General features: G+C 40.8%; 1 protein-coding gene across 1 annotated transcript; it reads left to right on the top strand.

Annotated features, from left to right (window-relative positions):
• The first annotated feature begins 258 nt into the window (after positions 1 to 258).
• Positions 259 to 687, top strand: LOC143127589 (histone H2A). Its single transcript, XM_076289173.1, has one exon. The coding sequence runs from the start codon at positions 259 to 261 to the stop codon at positions 634 to 636; it is 378 nt and encodes a 125-aa protein (XP_076145288.1). The 3' UTR covers positions 637 to 687.
• The last annotated feature ends 15496 nt before the right edge of the window (positions 688 to 16183 follow it).

Here is a 16183-nt window from a genome sequence, read left to right as displayed (position 1 = left end):
ACAAGGGGGCCTCTGCATGGATGTAATTGTAGAGCAGTACGATGTGCTCAATTGTTTAGGCTAGCTCCAGAGTAGGCTAATGACGCCGCGATATTATTGATTATCATTATTATTATTAGGAGGCCCCTCATTGGTCGAGGCCCCTGGGCTGAAGCCCAGGTAAGCCCCTGCATTAAGGCGCCAGTGGGTATAACTACACATGCCTTGCACCCTCTCACCATTTGAGTATTCGGACGAACTCCTGATATCTACTAGAAAATGAGCGGAAGAGGCAAAACCGGCGGCAAGGCCAGAGCAAAGGCCAAGACTCGTTCATCCAGGGCTGGACTTCAGTTCCCCGTGGGCCGTGTGCACAGGTTACTGCGAAAAGGCAACTATGCTCAGCGTGTCGGCGCTGGTGCACCGGTCTACTTGGCCGCTGTGCTCGAGTACCTGACTGCTGAGATCCTGGAGTTGGCCGGCAACGCTGCCCGTGACAACAAGAAGACTCGTATCATTCCCCGTCATCTGCAGTTGGCTGTGCGTAATGACGAGGAGTTGAACAAGCTGCTCGGCGGAGTGACCATCGCTCAGGGTGGTGTGCTGCCTAACATCCAGGCTGTACTGCTGCCCAAGAAGACTGAGAAGTCCAAGTAAACCTGCTCCTTCTAAGTCTCCGAAACAAAGGCTCTTTTAAGAGCCACCCAAATGCCCATAAAAAAAATTATAATTCCAAGCTACCTTCGCTATTAACGTGTTTTCTGTTAACGTCAAAAATATTTATTCACCCAAGTAAAGAAATTGAGTAAAGACACTCCTTTTCCTGGCGATACTTGACCACTCTTACCCCAATAAAATGTCGGGCACTAAGTAACTAATGAGACAAATAAGTCTGGTTAAAGAATGTAAACTGTTCCCTTATCACTCCGGATTGTTAGTTAATCACGAAAGGCTGCGAGTTATTCCTGGACCCTAGTAGTTCAAGGTGATGACGCAGTCTTGTAACGTATTACCTCAATGATGTATACAAAATAAGGCATATCAATGGTTGTTTGGGGTTTATAAACAAGCAGTTACTTGTAGGCTTTAACGTAGCAAGGGACTGTACGATATTTAGCGGGGGGGAGGGCCGGTCGCCAGACGATCGGGTTAAAAATGTTCTGCCTGGCCCTCCCCCCTGGTCAATTTTTTTTTTCCAGGGGCCTCCCCCCGGCTCAAAAAAATTCTCAAAGGCCCTCCCCCCTACGTGAATCAAACCAGTGTTGCGCGGGTTTGGTCACAAGCGGCCCGCGGTCGCCCGATATTTTAATCAACCCGAGCGCAACTCGGACTGCGAATATTAATTAGGACAAAATTATACCCGACCCGCAATCCGACCCGCTTATTTACAAAATGTGTGCTTTTGGTTATAGCCTGCATGCAGTAGTCCATTTCTGTAAAACAAACTAATTTATTTGCGAAACTTTATGCAGCAGAACTACACGCAGGCATGCAGGACATAATGTTTGCGCAGGAGAGAGAATGAGAATAAGAGCGCAAGCACGCACGCAACCACCAAGGATTAGAACACTAGGATAAGATTTGGCCATGGACATACTTCTTTCGAAAATAGAAATGGGGAGGCAAGGTAGGCAAGAGAGATACATTGCTGGTCAAAACGTTAGCATAAGAACTGGTTTAAAATGCTGAATGAAGCACAAAGCTTTACTAAAGCACATCCACTGTTTAAAGTCACAAACACAACGAACTAAGGTAACTTTTATGCATGCGCGAACCTATACATACCGGTAGATAGCTGTGTAGTCTGTGGTGCCATAAGATTTATTCCTGCAGGCTGCCCGTTTCGGCTGTCATACTTTTAAATGGATTCGCAAGAAGTAGGCCTACATAGACCATAACTTGTACTACTGTCATCTTCTTTAAGAACTTTTCCCAATATTTCCCATAGCCTATATCGCTTTTCCTGAAGGGGTGTCTTTATTATTTTAACTCGCGTCTTCAGCTTCTTTACTGTTGACTTACTGTATTGATGCTTTACTGTATTGATGCTAGCCTTCTCGTGATATTTTAAGTAGGCCTATTTGTAGAAAATATATATTTAATTAATTTTACTGACCCGCCCGCAAATGACCCGAATATCATTAAAATATTTGCTTTATGACTCATAACCGAGGGTGACCTGCAAGCTTACGAGGGGAGTTGTGGGAGATTCAGGTAGGGTTGCGACTTTTTGGACTCGCCCACTCTGTCAAAGAGACGTGAATCATGTTTTGGCCTACAAACCTTTTAAAATATCGAAAACGGATCATTGATCAGGGGAAAAAAATATCATGGATCAGGAAAAAATTATTTTCCTCGGCCCTCCCCCCAGGCCAAAAAAATTCTCCTGGGCCTTCCCCTAAGGCTTAAAAAAAGATCTTAGGCACTTAGGTTTGAATCGAAGGGGGCAGTGTCAAGAAGGTTAGCACCACCCACAGATAATCGGTTTACACCACCTTCTTTTGTTTCATTTCCCTCACTTTTCTTCTGACTGAAAGGAATCCTTCGAAATGTATGGCAAATACCAAATGCCAAAAACATTAAGCGTTACATATCACAATTACAGGTTTTCTCACTCCCCTTGGGGCATTTCTCGAATTATGGTTAACAATGTATTCAACAAATCTACGCTAACGAAGGCTTCTACAGCATTGTGCAAAGGGAAATTGCAAGTGAACAGTAAAATAAAGGAAACACTCCTTTACTGTAAAAGTCCCATCCTGACGTCCCTGTCTGTCAAACCTGAGAGATTATTAAAACACCAGTTATGACACCAACTTGTTTAAGACTTTGTAATGGCACACGCGACTTTTCAGCATGTATTTTCGTTTCGCTTTGTTTGATGTGAAGGGAGTTAAGCCAAAGTCCTTTTAAGCAAGTCCCTCCACTGGGCGGCCATATACCAACGTTTTTTGGGCACTCATCGGGCACAGTCTTTGGGTCGAACTGCGCGTGCGCAAGGCTTCACGACACCAATCTTGCTCCAGCGGCGAGATCGATCACAACACATGATTGGCACGATGTCTTCACAACAAACCATATGATTGGCTCAATGTATTCACATCACACCACATGATTGGCTCAATGTATTCACATGTCGACGTTTTGCCAAGGAAGGGGTGGGATATGTGTAGACAACGGCCATATTGGCGTGACAAACTAACCCCATGCATTTCTATAGAGTATTTTTTGAGTGCTGTGTCTCCTCATTAGAAAGTCTCTGGTTAAGCCTTATCTGATGTAGTTCTATAGCGCAGTCATGGGTCGCATTTTATGAGAGATTATTATATTGTTCTGGCGCTTTTTGGTTTTGGTTGTTTTGGAATGATTTTCATATGAATACATGGCTTTCTCTTGACTACCATGGGATGATGATGATTGCACTATAAGCGTCTCATTAGATGGCAATGCCCCAGTCTCGGTCGTGTGACAACATACTATATTGTTGTCAGACAACAGCATGGAAGTCGATTATTTATAGCTTTTTCATAATTCAAATTACCCTATAGATATGGAACACCTTTTGTGAGGAGTTGGGTGGCTCTTAAAAGAGCCTTTGTGTATACGTTGAGAGAGATCTGATCTTTAACCACTAAAACCGTACAGTGTACGACCCTGGCGTTTCAGAGCATAGACGACGTCCATGTATGAGGTCATGAATGACAGACTATGAACTCATGTAAATTCCTGATGATTCATGAAATATTAAAGAATGAAGTAATACATAAATAATGAATTAATTCATGCATGAATTCATGATAATTCATGTACCCTTAACGTAAGTGTTACCTAAATGGTTACACAACATTCTCAGAGGTTTTAATATATTTTAGACTTATTTGCATTTTTTATGATAAACAGTAACCTTAACAAATTATACAGGTTTTACAGAATAAAATGATGCTTGTTATGAATAATTTACAGTTATTTGAAACCAAAGTAATTGACTCGGACACCAAACTCTACCTGTCACGGCATTGACCCGCATACAAGTTGCTGTGAATAGCTGGGGACCCCATCACCATAACGACCCCTACCACCAACATCCAATATGGAGGTCTATGGAAGGGGTCCCTATCCCTATAGCCAATCAGCACTAAGGGGGTACCAAATTTGTCTAAAAGCAACGAAAATGGTCATAACCGCTAGCCTGGCCCCGCCCACCTAGATCTTCTTTCAGGGAGATCTAGTCTGGAACACCATAGCTCATAACTGTTTCCCACAGACAAGAAAAACGTCAGGCCAATCAGCGACTAAAGGGGGAGACGAAACCAAAACTTATTGTGATCAGTAGAAGCAGCAACACCTGCAAAAATGGATGAAACAAAAAGTAAACGCACTCTCAAGCTTTAATTTTTAAGAAAGCATGTCACAAGATGGATGCGTTTTGGCCTATGCCATCTTCAGCGTGTTCAGCGTCATGATTTGAATCTATATGACAGTTGAAACTTATGTTGTGAAGTGCACAAGTTTTTTCTGTAATGGTTGTCTTTCTCATACTCTATTGTTCTACTGTTTTTACTAATGCTTATTTATTTATCGCACTTCATCTCTTTTTTTTCTTTTTTGTTTAAATTCATCTTTTATTGCCTTGTTACCTCAACTTATTTTATTTTAGTTCTTCTAAAGAAGTATTTTCTCTCATCCTATTATATTTCTGGGCTCCTCTCGTACCTATGTGCGTACAATTAATTACCTCTCTGCCTTACCTGTGAAGCACTTTAGGTCAACTCCTGTTGTTTTTAAATGTGCTATTACAAATAAAGTCACTTGAGTTGACTTGACTTTCTCTCATTTCTCTTTTTTAGGGGAGAACAGGGACAAATGAAACACTTTTAATTAAACGTCATTTACAAGGACATCGTAAAACACTGAAAGATAACATTTTGTCACTAGCAACCTACATCTGTCCCCTGTCAAATACAGTTCCATTTTCAGCTCTGAACAAAACCGTTCATGTGTTATTTAAGCAGAAGTCAAACGTGTGTTTTGTTTCATTCATCCCTCCTGGCCGGGATGAATGAAACCGGCATGGGGGAATAAACATATAGTTTAAGCTATGTACACTTCCCACAACTCCACTGTGTAAGGATTCCATTGTAGTCCCAAGACAAACTCACTTTGCTTGTTTGGGGCTAAAAATAAAAGCTAACATTCGGAAGATTATTTGCCTTAATATTATCAGGATTGCATGGTTAATGTAACTGTTTCCTTGTTAAATCAAACACACTGTGAAAAACATTGTGTGTTTCTTCCCATAAATGACGGTGAATGAAGTGGATTTTGACATTGTGTGTGTGTGTGTGTGTGTGTGTGTGTGTGTGTGTGTGTGTGTGTGTGCAACATATGTACTTGCCAGGTCCCCCCTATGCTTATACAATTGTGCTGATTATTAAACAGAGCTAACAATAATGTGTAATTGTAAGAGTGTACACACAATAGAAAGACAAGCTGATAGCCATTAGGCTGCCTGGAGTGGAGAGATAGTCTCTTCACTCAGAGAACCTAGGTTACAAAGTAACCAATCGTTCACTATCATCTCGAGACTATCTCTCCACATAGGCCGCTCATAGACATGTTCCACTAGCCTGGCGAGCCAGACCCACATTAAAATGTAGGGTCTGGGCACTCACCGTTCGCAGTGCTCAGTCCGAGGGGCGGGACAATCAGTTGTCTTCCAAATTCCCTCTGCACGCAATAGGACGCAATAGGATATTTGTTTTCAAGTAGCAGGGAATTCAAGCCAAACCGTTGCAACTCATTATGTTAAGCCCAACAAACGACTCTATACACGATTTCAATGCCTGATTAAGTTTCGATTTCTGGAGCTCACAAGTCAACTGAGAGTTGCTAGACTAGCCCTGGCAGCAAATCTAATTTGCTGCCGCTAGGGGCGCGTCTAGATTCGTCGGCTAATGTTCCACACTTCCGACAAAACTATCAGTGATTCCACACCAGCACAGGTGTTTTATAGATTCACTGTGGACGTGTCCAGGCCGTCCGGTGTGACTTAAAGTTTATCCACGGACCTTGACAGGCAGAGGGGTCATTCCCCATTCATATGGAATATGTAACGGAGTGGAGAGAGAGTCTCGAGACATAGGGAATCAGAAATAAGTATATGAAAATTAAATGATAGCAGTTTAACAATGTTTGTAGTAAAGAAATCACATAACTGTCAGTGATATTTTTTTACAAAAAAATGTGCATTTAACCTACAAAATTCCACAAAGAAACAATATCTGTTGCCAGGGGGAAAAAAGGCCTTACGACTCCTTCCCCAAAAATGAAACTAAGCTACAGGAAAGAAACAATTAAATTCAGCATCATCCTCCATCTTCTGACATGACTGTTTGTGTGTTCAGTGAGTGTTCAGGCGTACAGGTGATGCACCTTCAGACACCTTCACTGTTTGTGTGTTCAGTGAGTGTTCAGGCGTACAGGTGAGACACCTTCAGACACTTTCACTATTGCGTACACCGTCTCCTCCTCTGGCTGGCTGCCCTGAGGCTCTGTCACTATGCTGCTGCTGCTGCTGCTGCTGCTCCGGTCTGCCTCGCGCTTGCTGGTGGGCACGAACTGAACGCTGGCGTAGAGAACGTCCTTCTGATCATCCACGCGATCCATGGGGTCAGAGGTCGTCATGGATAGCGCAGGGTCGGACACCGTTGCTATAATGTTGCAGTAGAAGATGCCGCTGTTATGCTGGTGAAGGGGAGATCACATGTGTTGTTTGAGCTGAGGAGGGCCATGTGCTTGATTGATTATCTGTTCATTCTACCTTGGATATACTCATTACTCCACTACTGCTATTGAATCTGCATATATGCTTATCTTATCAGTGGTGTTGATCAATGGTCAATGGTGTTGATAAAAATCCATATTGTATACATGTCAGTCAAGTGATACAGCTGTATCAAAAGGTTCATACAGTACATTACTCAGTCACTGAAAATAACTTGCCATCATCTGCTTTACCCATTACGTCTTTACTTAGAATCACTTTCTTCCTCCTGTTTGAACAAGACAGCAAGAATGTGTGAGATGGTGACATGCAAGAATGCAAATATGATGTAAATGTCTACACAATCTACACAATCAGCAGTTGGATGCGTTGCTTTCATTTCATTCATGCTAAAGATGATAAATACATGAATGTCATTTATTCAAATGGAAGGCGAGTCTCTAAAAAAATGAAGATCTTGTCCATGAATTATGGCATGTGGGAGTATTGAGCTGACACATCAGTTTTTGCGCTTAAGGTCTTGCCCCTGATGTTAAACTAGCAAATTAATTTATCCTAGTTATTAAATTAGCTATAGGTGGACTTTGCCCTTTGCCCACCAGGTGTAATAATATCACTCACCACCAGCATGTGATGACCACAGCTCCCAAAATGAAGACAGCCAACACGGACAGAATGATCATCGCCAAGAACTCTCCTGTGATCCACCATGATGGCGCTGTAGGGAGAAATGGGAAGGCATGGAAAGAACACACATAACGCCAATAGCATACATGCATAACAGGGGACATGCTTACACGAACACACAGACAAACACATGCATCACATGATTGTAGAAAATGATTGTATTTTTTATTTTGTCAACATTATTGCCTGTCTATCTAATCTACTTATGTAAAAAAATCTATCCATTTACCTATTTGTCTTCATGTGAAGTTTATTGATTATTATCCAATGTGTAAAGTGCATTGGATACCAAAACTGCATTGGACACCTTTAAAGGTATACTATACAGCAGAGGCGGACAGAGTACACAGCTTCATTACTTGAGTAAAAGTACAGATACCCTTTGCTAAATTTTACTCAAGTACAAGTAAAAGTACAACAGTCAGATGTCAGTAAAAGTACTGAAGTACTTGTTTTTAAAAGTACTTGAGTATCAAGAGTACAAGAGTAGCCTACATTTTCTAAATATTGCATTACTACTGCCACAGTGCTTACATTTATGTACAGAAACATCCTACATGGAGTTATGAAAAATGTTAATACCTTGGAGAATGTAAAAGGAATTGAAAGTAAAATCAAGTCATTTTCATCTTTTTACCATGTTGCCAGGAATGGGCAGTATTTCTAATATATGTATTTAAAATGCGAATTTCAAATACAAAATACTATTTTGTAATTGAAACACTTGAAGCGAAAACTATCATTAAATTGAAATAGTCTGGCGAGGTGGGGCCACAGGTTGGCACATTCCCGGGATGGACCTGCTGCGTCTTCATCCATTGTTTCGTCCATGGTTTCGTCTCTTATCTAAATCTGACCATGAAGTTGACTTTGGCGGAAAGCTGAAGGTGATTGCTGATAGGCTGTCCCAATCAGTGGCGCCTGCACAATCCAATCACGTTTGAGAGGGAAGCAACAAATTGAGGGTTTCCGAGATTTTTCTTTTTTTCTTTTTTTTTAGAAGAAGTAACGGGTATTCACGGTTATGGATAGAAATGTAGCGGAGTAAAGAGTACAATATTTGCCTCTCAAATGTACTTGAGTAAAGTCATGAGTACTCCCCAAAAATGATACTCGAGTAAAGTACAGATCCCTCAAAATTGTACTCAAGTACTGTACTCAAGTAAATGTACTCCGATACTGTCCGGCTCTGCTATGCAGGTCCGGGTATTTTTTGACAAAAAAAAACCGTGTTGTGTTGATTGAGTAACAATAACCCAATACAGTTCCACTGAAATTACAAGGAAAACAGTTGTTTTAAAATTATTTAAGAAAATTCATTAAAATGGATGATATAGCGTTTCAGAACTAAACTCTTAATTTTACTCTGCCCTTGTAAATAGCCTACTTCTTGTGGCTTGTTCCCCCTGTACACAATGACAATGTTTGTTGTGGAGGTGAAGGATTAACAACAGGCAAAAACTATCTCCAAAGAGCTATTTCTACTAACAAGGTAATGTTTTACGATTCTGACAAGATGTCTTCGGGCCGCTATTCTTGCGTTGCATGGCTGGTTCTCTCATTAATGGCTGGCTGGCTGTGCTGTATGGCTATGCTAGGTGAACGATTCCCCTATTACAAGTTTGTTTACCATTAAAGGCTTCGTAAAGGTTATATTAAGGTGAAAATCATGCATAGTGTACCTTTAACAGAGTCAAAATGACAAGTGCTGTGGAACATGAGTTCAGGTTTTTAGCTCTGTGGAAATATAGGAAAAGGCATGAGTTTGACGGTATCAGGAGGCGATAGAGGGAAACAGAGTATGTGACTGCCTGTACAAATACTGGATTTATACCGTTTTTTCCACAATTACTGTAAGTATCCCGGTCATGTTGCAGAGTACTTGTGATGACATTCTGAGTCTGATTTTTAGGATCAGGATTCTCCAAACTATGAGCTGCTTCACTAATACTAATAAGACGAATTAGGCTTACGATGCTGTTGGAAAACTGGCCCCGGTTCAGATTGGTTGCTCTGCCTATTGCCCCACGTGAACCCTCCTGTTATAATTAAACATGGGCTGCTGGTAGTGTAGTGGTTAAGGAGCTGGGCTAGTGTGCTGTAACCTGAAAAGTTGTGGGTTCAATTCCCAACTTCTACCGTTGTGCCCCTAAGCAAGGCACTTAACCCCAAGTAGTCATGGGGACAATGGCCTTTGCAATGCAATTGACATATGTAAGTCCCGTTGGATAAAAAGTGTCTGCAAAATAATGTAAACATGTCTATCAGTCGTCTTCTAGACACAAACCTGCAAACGTTATTTCCACTCTGGTGGAGTTGTGAGAGCCAACTTCATTCCACGCCTCACAGAAATAAAGTCCACTATCACCAATATCCAGAGTAAAATTGATCTTCTTTCCAGCACCCACACGGAATCTCCCATATCCATTCTGTCTGTACCAGGTGTAGTCATGCACAGGTGGGTTGGCATCACTGCTGCAGGTTAGAGTCACTGAATCTCCACTAGATACTTCATTAGAGGGACTGACAGACACTGAGGTATTCATTGGAGCATCTGTGCAGAGCAATTACATGTGTAAGAAGTGTCTTCTAATCTTCTAATGTATCTAAAATGCTCAATCTGAACATAGTTTAAAACAAATAGCATTTATGTAAAACTACCAAACAGTTTCAGTGCATTAGATATAAAAATATATATTGTCACATTTTAAATTTAATGTATTTTAAAATATATACAATAGTGGTTGCTGCTACTGATATGGATAGCATCCATTGACTTAAAGCAACACCAAAGAACTTTCCCTCTGTCACACGCACGCTATTTGTTCACATACGATGTACGATGTATTGCGACATCAAACGCAAGTCAAATTTGTAGTTTCTTATGTCTCATTCCATCGAACTACAGATCCGCTACCCGATCTGGCAAACTTAATAGTGCGGTTATAGCCGATAGAGGGCTGCGAAGCGAATGCAGAAGTGCCGTTCACCCTGTTACAAGTTGATGAACCACTGAAACGATTTTGGAAACATTATTTTAAGGTACCAAAAACTCTTTTGTGTTGCTTTAACACAACTGTGGCATACACAACATAATCTGTAAATTACAAATGTCTATCTATGATTTCCTTCTTTTTAAATGTTCCTCACATTTGTAGATCACGTTACCTAAAATACTTTTCTCTATACTTCATCCAGTTTTTCTTTTCTTTTCTACAACACCAACATGTGTTTTGACTATAATTACTGGTCAATTTATAATTCTCTGTTAAAGTGCAGTTACTCACATCGGACAGTGAGGGGCACTGGAGGAGAGGGATGCTCCTCGTATCGTGTAACAGCACACAAGTAGCTGCCTGCATCCTCACTGCTGACTGGGTCAAGGGTTAATGTGTTCTTCTCGGTGGTGCAGTTGCTGGTTACATTCCTTGAACTCTTTAGCCAGATGTAGGTGGGGTTGTTGCTCAGACTGCAGGTGGTGCTGCAGGTCAGTGTCACTCTGTCTCCTTCGGTCACTGTACCTGAGGCCACAGATACCTGCAGGACTGAATCAAACAAAACCATTACTCAGACATACTGATGACACTCATACTATTGTGTAAGTCACTTTGGATAAATTTGTCTGATAAATAAACAATTGTATAATAGAAATATTTAATACATAGCCCGCCAAGGCACAGACTTCCTTAGGGATGTAGACGACGCCCCAGTCTGAACCCAAAACACCTGTAACACAAACGGGGTTGTTTTATACACTGTTGCATAAAATCATGTTATAAGTGTGCACAACAATGGATGAGGACTGGACCGTCTCCACAGGAATCCCAAATAAAGAAGGAAGAGGGATCTACAAGGTCACCTCAACCTGTTTAAATGGTGAAAAAGAGTCTGATATAATACTTATGTGAAATGTGTCAGTAAGCAAGGGATGCACACCACAACAATAGAGTCAGTCCTAAAACACAGAATGCAATGTCGAAACACAAATCAGCCAGAGTATACAATAAGCTACTAGAGATGCTAGAGGAATTACCAGTGCATAGACTACAAAGTGGTTGCTACGATGTTGAATACAACAATGAACTATGTCTTACCTGGGAGGCATAAAAGGTATTTTACCAGAAAGAGATGTCCTCCTCTAAGAAACATGGCTGTGCGCTGTAATTAACAAAACAGTCTACATTACATTGCATTGCAGTAAATAGACTCGAAATTTCAATGTGACAACTGAAGCTTAACATTGAAAAAACATTGGCTATATCTGTAGTAAACAGTTGATGACATCACTATTGGAGATCATAGTAGGCTACTAACTGTATGAATTATATATATATTTGCTTGTTTTGGCAGAAGCAGAGCCAACATTAAGTAAAACAATACATTTATAACAATGCACCACTAGACTAGCCTGGTTAGCCTGCCTAAATCCCACATTTGCCCACAAGGTTCGGTATTCCCAGGCTAGACCACATTGGATATGCCGGTACTAAAATTGAAATGACAATATTTTGCATGATGGTCACTTGAAAATGTAAATTCTAAGAGAAGAGAATGCAACCTACCTTACTGTAGCAAGGTGTCAACCGTATTGCAGCTTCTTTTTAGTTGTAATAGAGACTGATGACAATAATATGTGTGACAGATAAAGAAGGGGATGATATTCGCAAGCTTGCCACTTCCCCTGCTGTGTTTCACTACACCAACACTAGAACACTGCACACAACAGCCGAAGGAAAAGGTTATACAGAATGTACAGAGATACAGTAGAATTAGTTACAAACTGTCTGCTCGCACATCATTGTTTGTTTCATTGTTTGTTTGTTTGTTGTTTGTGCAATTAGAACAAAACAACTCCACAATATTAGAGGTATAAAGTGGACATCTATATGCCTATCATCCTCATGAACCTTTCATGGCCTATAAATGATTAAAATATCATCACCTTGCATGCGCTGTGCTCGAGCAGTGGCATCTGCAAAAGCACCGCTAATTTACATATAACTTTCAGTTGAGCTGTTTGGATATAAATACTGAATCTTGAGAGAGTAGATTTCTGCTAAGAGACATCTTTCATTTCATGCCGCTAACTAACAGCTTTTTCTTGTGATCATGAAGTAGTTTCAGTTAAGCAATCCATGGAGCAACAGGTTGCAAAAGTGTTTTTTTATTATTATTATTATCATAAATTAATTTGATTATTTAAATAAAGTTGTTCCTCTGATTGTGTCTGTATAGGGAAGTTCTGCAGTGGGTTGTTTCCTTATTGTTTTTTTTTTGTTCACTTCAATACAAAATAACTAACATCACATTAAATGTAGTTTGTAAAAAAAGTACATTTACTGACAGATTTCCAACAGAGGTTTACTCTTAATAGAAATGGTGTAAGATACAAACAAATGTGTTTTGAAGGTTACAACAACATCACATCAGGTGTTTCCATCACATTCGAGTCAACATGTCATTCGTCTCCAAAGTCAGTGAAGCCCTTTCATTGCCATTTCCTTTGGAGAAGCGTCTTGTTCTGTGAACAAAATATATTCATACTGATCACCTATACCCAATTCAATTAAAAAAAAAAACATGTCACACATCTGTCCAATAGTCTTTCAAATTCTGCACAAAGACAAACAAGTATACTGTAACATACAAGTAATACACCTATGAATAAAATAAATATATAGTATATACTGTTTTGATCCCATGAGGGAAATTTGGTCTCTGCTTTTATCCCAATCTGTGAATTAGTGAAACACACACAGCACACAGTGTACACACAGTGAGGTGAAGCACACACTAATCCCGGCACAGTGAGCTGCCTGCAACAACAGCGGCGCTCCGGGAGCAGTGAGGGGTTAGGTGCCTTGCTCAAAGGCACTTCAGCCGTGCCTACTGGTCGGGGTTCGAACCGGCAACCCTCCAGTTACAGGTCCGAAGTGCTAACCAGTAGGCCACGGCTGCCCCCAAATGTCTAATGTCTATGTTTAAATGTCTATGTTTGAATGTCTATGTTTAAATGTCTTTAAACATATTTCAACATAAAATAGGTCTACTCGAAAGAAATGTGTATAAGTTGCCACTGCCCCTGCTGTGAACTCATACACCATAAGTGTGAATATAACTACCACTATCAGACCACTATGCCAACAGGTATTATAATTCTCATGCTAATATACTTCCATTATTAGTAAATAGATGATCTCCATGTCTACTATTAGTGCGCCCTTCTCTTAAACACCACACAAACTCACAGTAGCACAGAGACGGGGACCAGGGCCATGAATAGAGCCAGGAAGGCCCCCAGGGTGATGACGGTGGCCTGGTTGTCTGAGCGGAGACCTGCGCCCGTGGAGCCCTCCTCCACACTGACCACCAGCCCAGGGCCAAACACCTTCCCCAGTTCAGTCCTCACACTCTCCCCCTCACTCTGCAGCCGCCTGGGCAACGACAGGACACACACACACACACACACACACACATACATACATACAGTGCACACACACACACACACACACACACACACACACACACACACACACACAAATACAGTGTAAGTCACAGTGTAAAACACTCACACAAATACAGTGTAAGTCACTGAAAACAGCAGCCAAAACTGTTATGAACAGTCTTTATGGCCAGGTTTTATATCTTACCACAGAGTCATTCTATCTTATTTGGACTTAATTCCTGTTGCATTTTAATTGATTGACTTCCTGTTTTTTCTTAAATGTCAAGAGAGATGGAGGGCGTGCCGTACTCTTTGACCTCCTCTTTAGGCAGGACTGCTGTGCTGTCGGGCTGCATGGCAATGAAACTGACGTATGTTTTAGGCTGGACTTCTCTCTGAAAGAGCTCGGCATCGCTAGTCACACTCATAATCCTCACGGTCCATCCCAACACCCTGCCCAGAGACCTGAGAGAGAGAGAGAGAGAGAGAGAGAGAGAGAGAGAGAGAAAGAGAGAGAGAGAAAGGGAGAGAGAGATTAAGATGGACATAAGTGGGAAGGAGGACAATAGAAAAGAAAAAGACTGAAAATCAGGGGAAAGGATAAAGACAATTTTACAATAAGGCTATGCTATGCTCATACAATCAGACAGCTTAAACTGGTGCTTAAACTGGTCATGGTGATCCCTCATTAAACAGGTTATGTGCCGAATGACCAGTATGGTGTTGACCATAAGAAAACTCACTGTTCCACTTGGTAGTATGCTGAATGACCAGTATGGTGTTGACCATAAGAAAACTCACTCTCCCACTTGGTAGTATATGTGCTGAATGACCAGTATGGTGTTGGCCATAAGAAAACTCACTCTCCCACTTGGTAGTATATGCTCTGAATGACCAGTATGGTGTTGACCATAAGACAACTCACTCTTCCACTTGGTAGTATGCTGAATGACCACTATGGTGTTGACCATAAGAAAACTCACTCTCCCACTTGGTAGTATATGTGCTGAATGACCAGTATGGTGTTGACCATAAGAAAACTCACTCTTCCACTTGGAGGGTGTTGTCCTCTACCGTGTTGACCGCCATGTTCAGCGACAGAACAGCTACATTGCTGCTGCCGCTCTCTATGACAGTGACCTGGAGGAGTCAGATGATATCTAATAACACATCATAGCACTAGTGATGATGATATCTAATAACACATCATAGCACTAGTGATGATGAGATCTAATAACACATCATAGCACTAGTGATGATGATATCTAATAACACATCATAGCACTACTAGTCTTACTGTTCCTATGTGGTACAGCAAAGAAATAACCATATAGAGGTAATTTCACTGCTGCATGTCTATCTATACAGTAAGTGGGTTTTTTACATAAATGTCTGCTAATTAAATATTCTTTTATTGTTATGTTACAATAAAAGAATAGTTACAAATAAATACTGGTTTATTATTGAGTACCAATAACACATCCAATACACAAAGTACATAACAATATACAAAATTATATTTTACCTACCTGTGTATATGTTACTTTTGGTTTGATTAAAAAAGTATTTCAACTCTCACTCACCTCCACTGTAGTGATGTCATAAAGTCCCAGGATGTCTGTTGCCTTCACCTGCAGGCTCACCTTCCCACTCTCACCTACAGCCGACACTACATACACCTGACCACTAGAGGGCTCTACATCAAACATGGAGCTGGGCTCCACCAGGGAGTATCGTAGTGTCTCTGTCTCCCCTACATCGGGGTCTGTGGCCTGTAGCAGATAACAAAAAAAAAACACTATGCATTAGCACTATGTATTTTCTAATGTATTTGAACCACACTAAGAACTTGCTTGCTATTATAATAATATATGACATCATTACAATGCAAGTCATTACAACACACCCTTGAGTTTTGGTTAAGTAATGGCTTGGGTTATGGTCTGTAATGAGTTATTACCTTAAGAAGTACATACATTTAAATACACAATATTGACATTTGAAAATATAGAGCAAATACCACTGATGTCTTTTTTATGTAATCAAGTGTAAAGGATTCTCAGAAAGCTTGCTGGGTACACATTAACTCTTATAATACAGAGGAGATCCCACCAATCCCACAATACACTTCAATCAGATCAGCCAATGGTAAGCTGAATTACAGCCACTGTCAAGTTGTTTACCCAATCATATTCTGCGTTCTAACTTGTGCTGGGACAGCAAAGGGCACTGTAAAAAAGCTGAATGATTACCTTGAGCTTTACGACAGGGTACTTGTATGGAGCGAT

The sequence above is a fragment of the Alosa pseudoharengus genome, unplaced genomic scaffold (assembly GCF_046254945.1).
Source record: "Alosa pseudoharengus isolate Yale_2024_CS ecotype anadromous, Long Island Sound unplaced genomic scaffold, YU_APseudo_1.1 YU_APseudo_1.1_scf_1, whole genome shotgun sequence".
Lineage (NCBI taxonomy): Eukaryota > Metazoa > Chordata > Actinopteri > Clupeiformes > Clupeidae > Alosa > Alosa pseudoharengus.
This window is presented reverse-complemented; position numbering and strand designations above follow the sequence as displayed.

What these genes read in the sequence shown, in the direction of transcription:
- LOC143127589 (XM_076289173.1), top strand. Translation starts at nt 259, where the DNA reads ATGAGCGGAAGAGGCAAAACCGGCGGCAAGGCCAGAGCAAAGGCCAAG.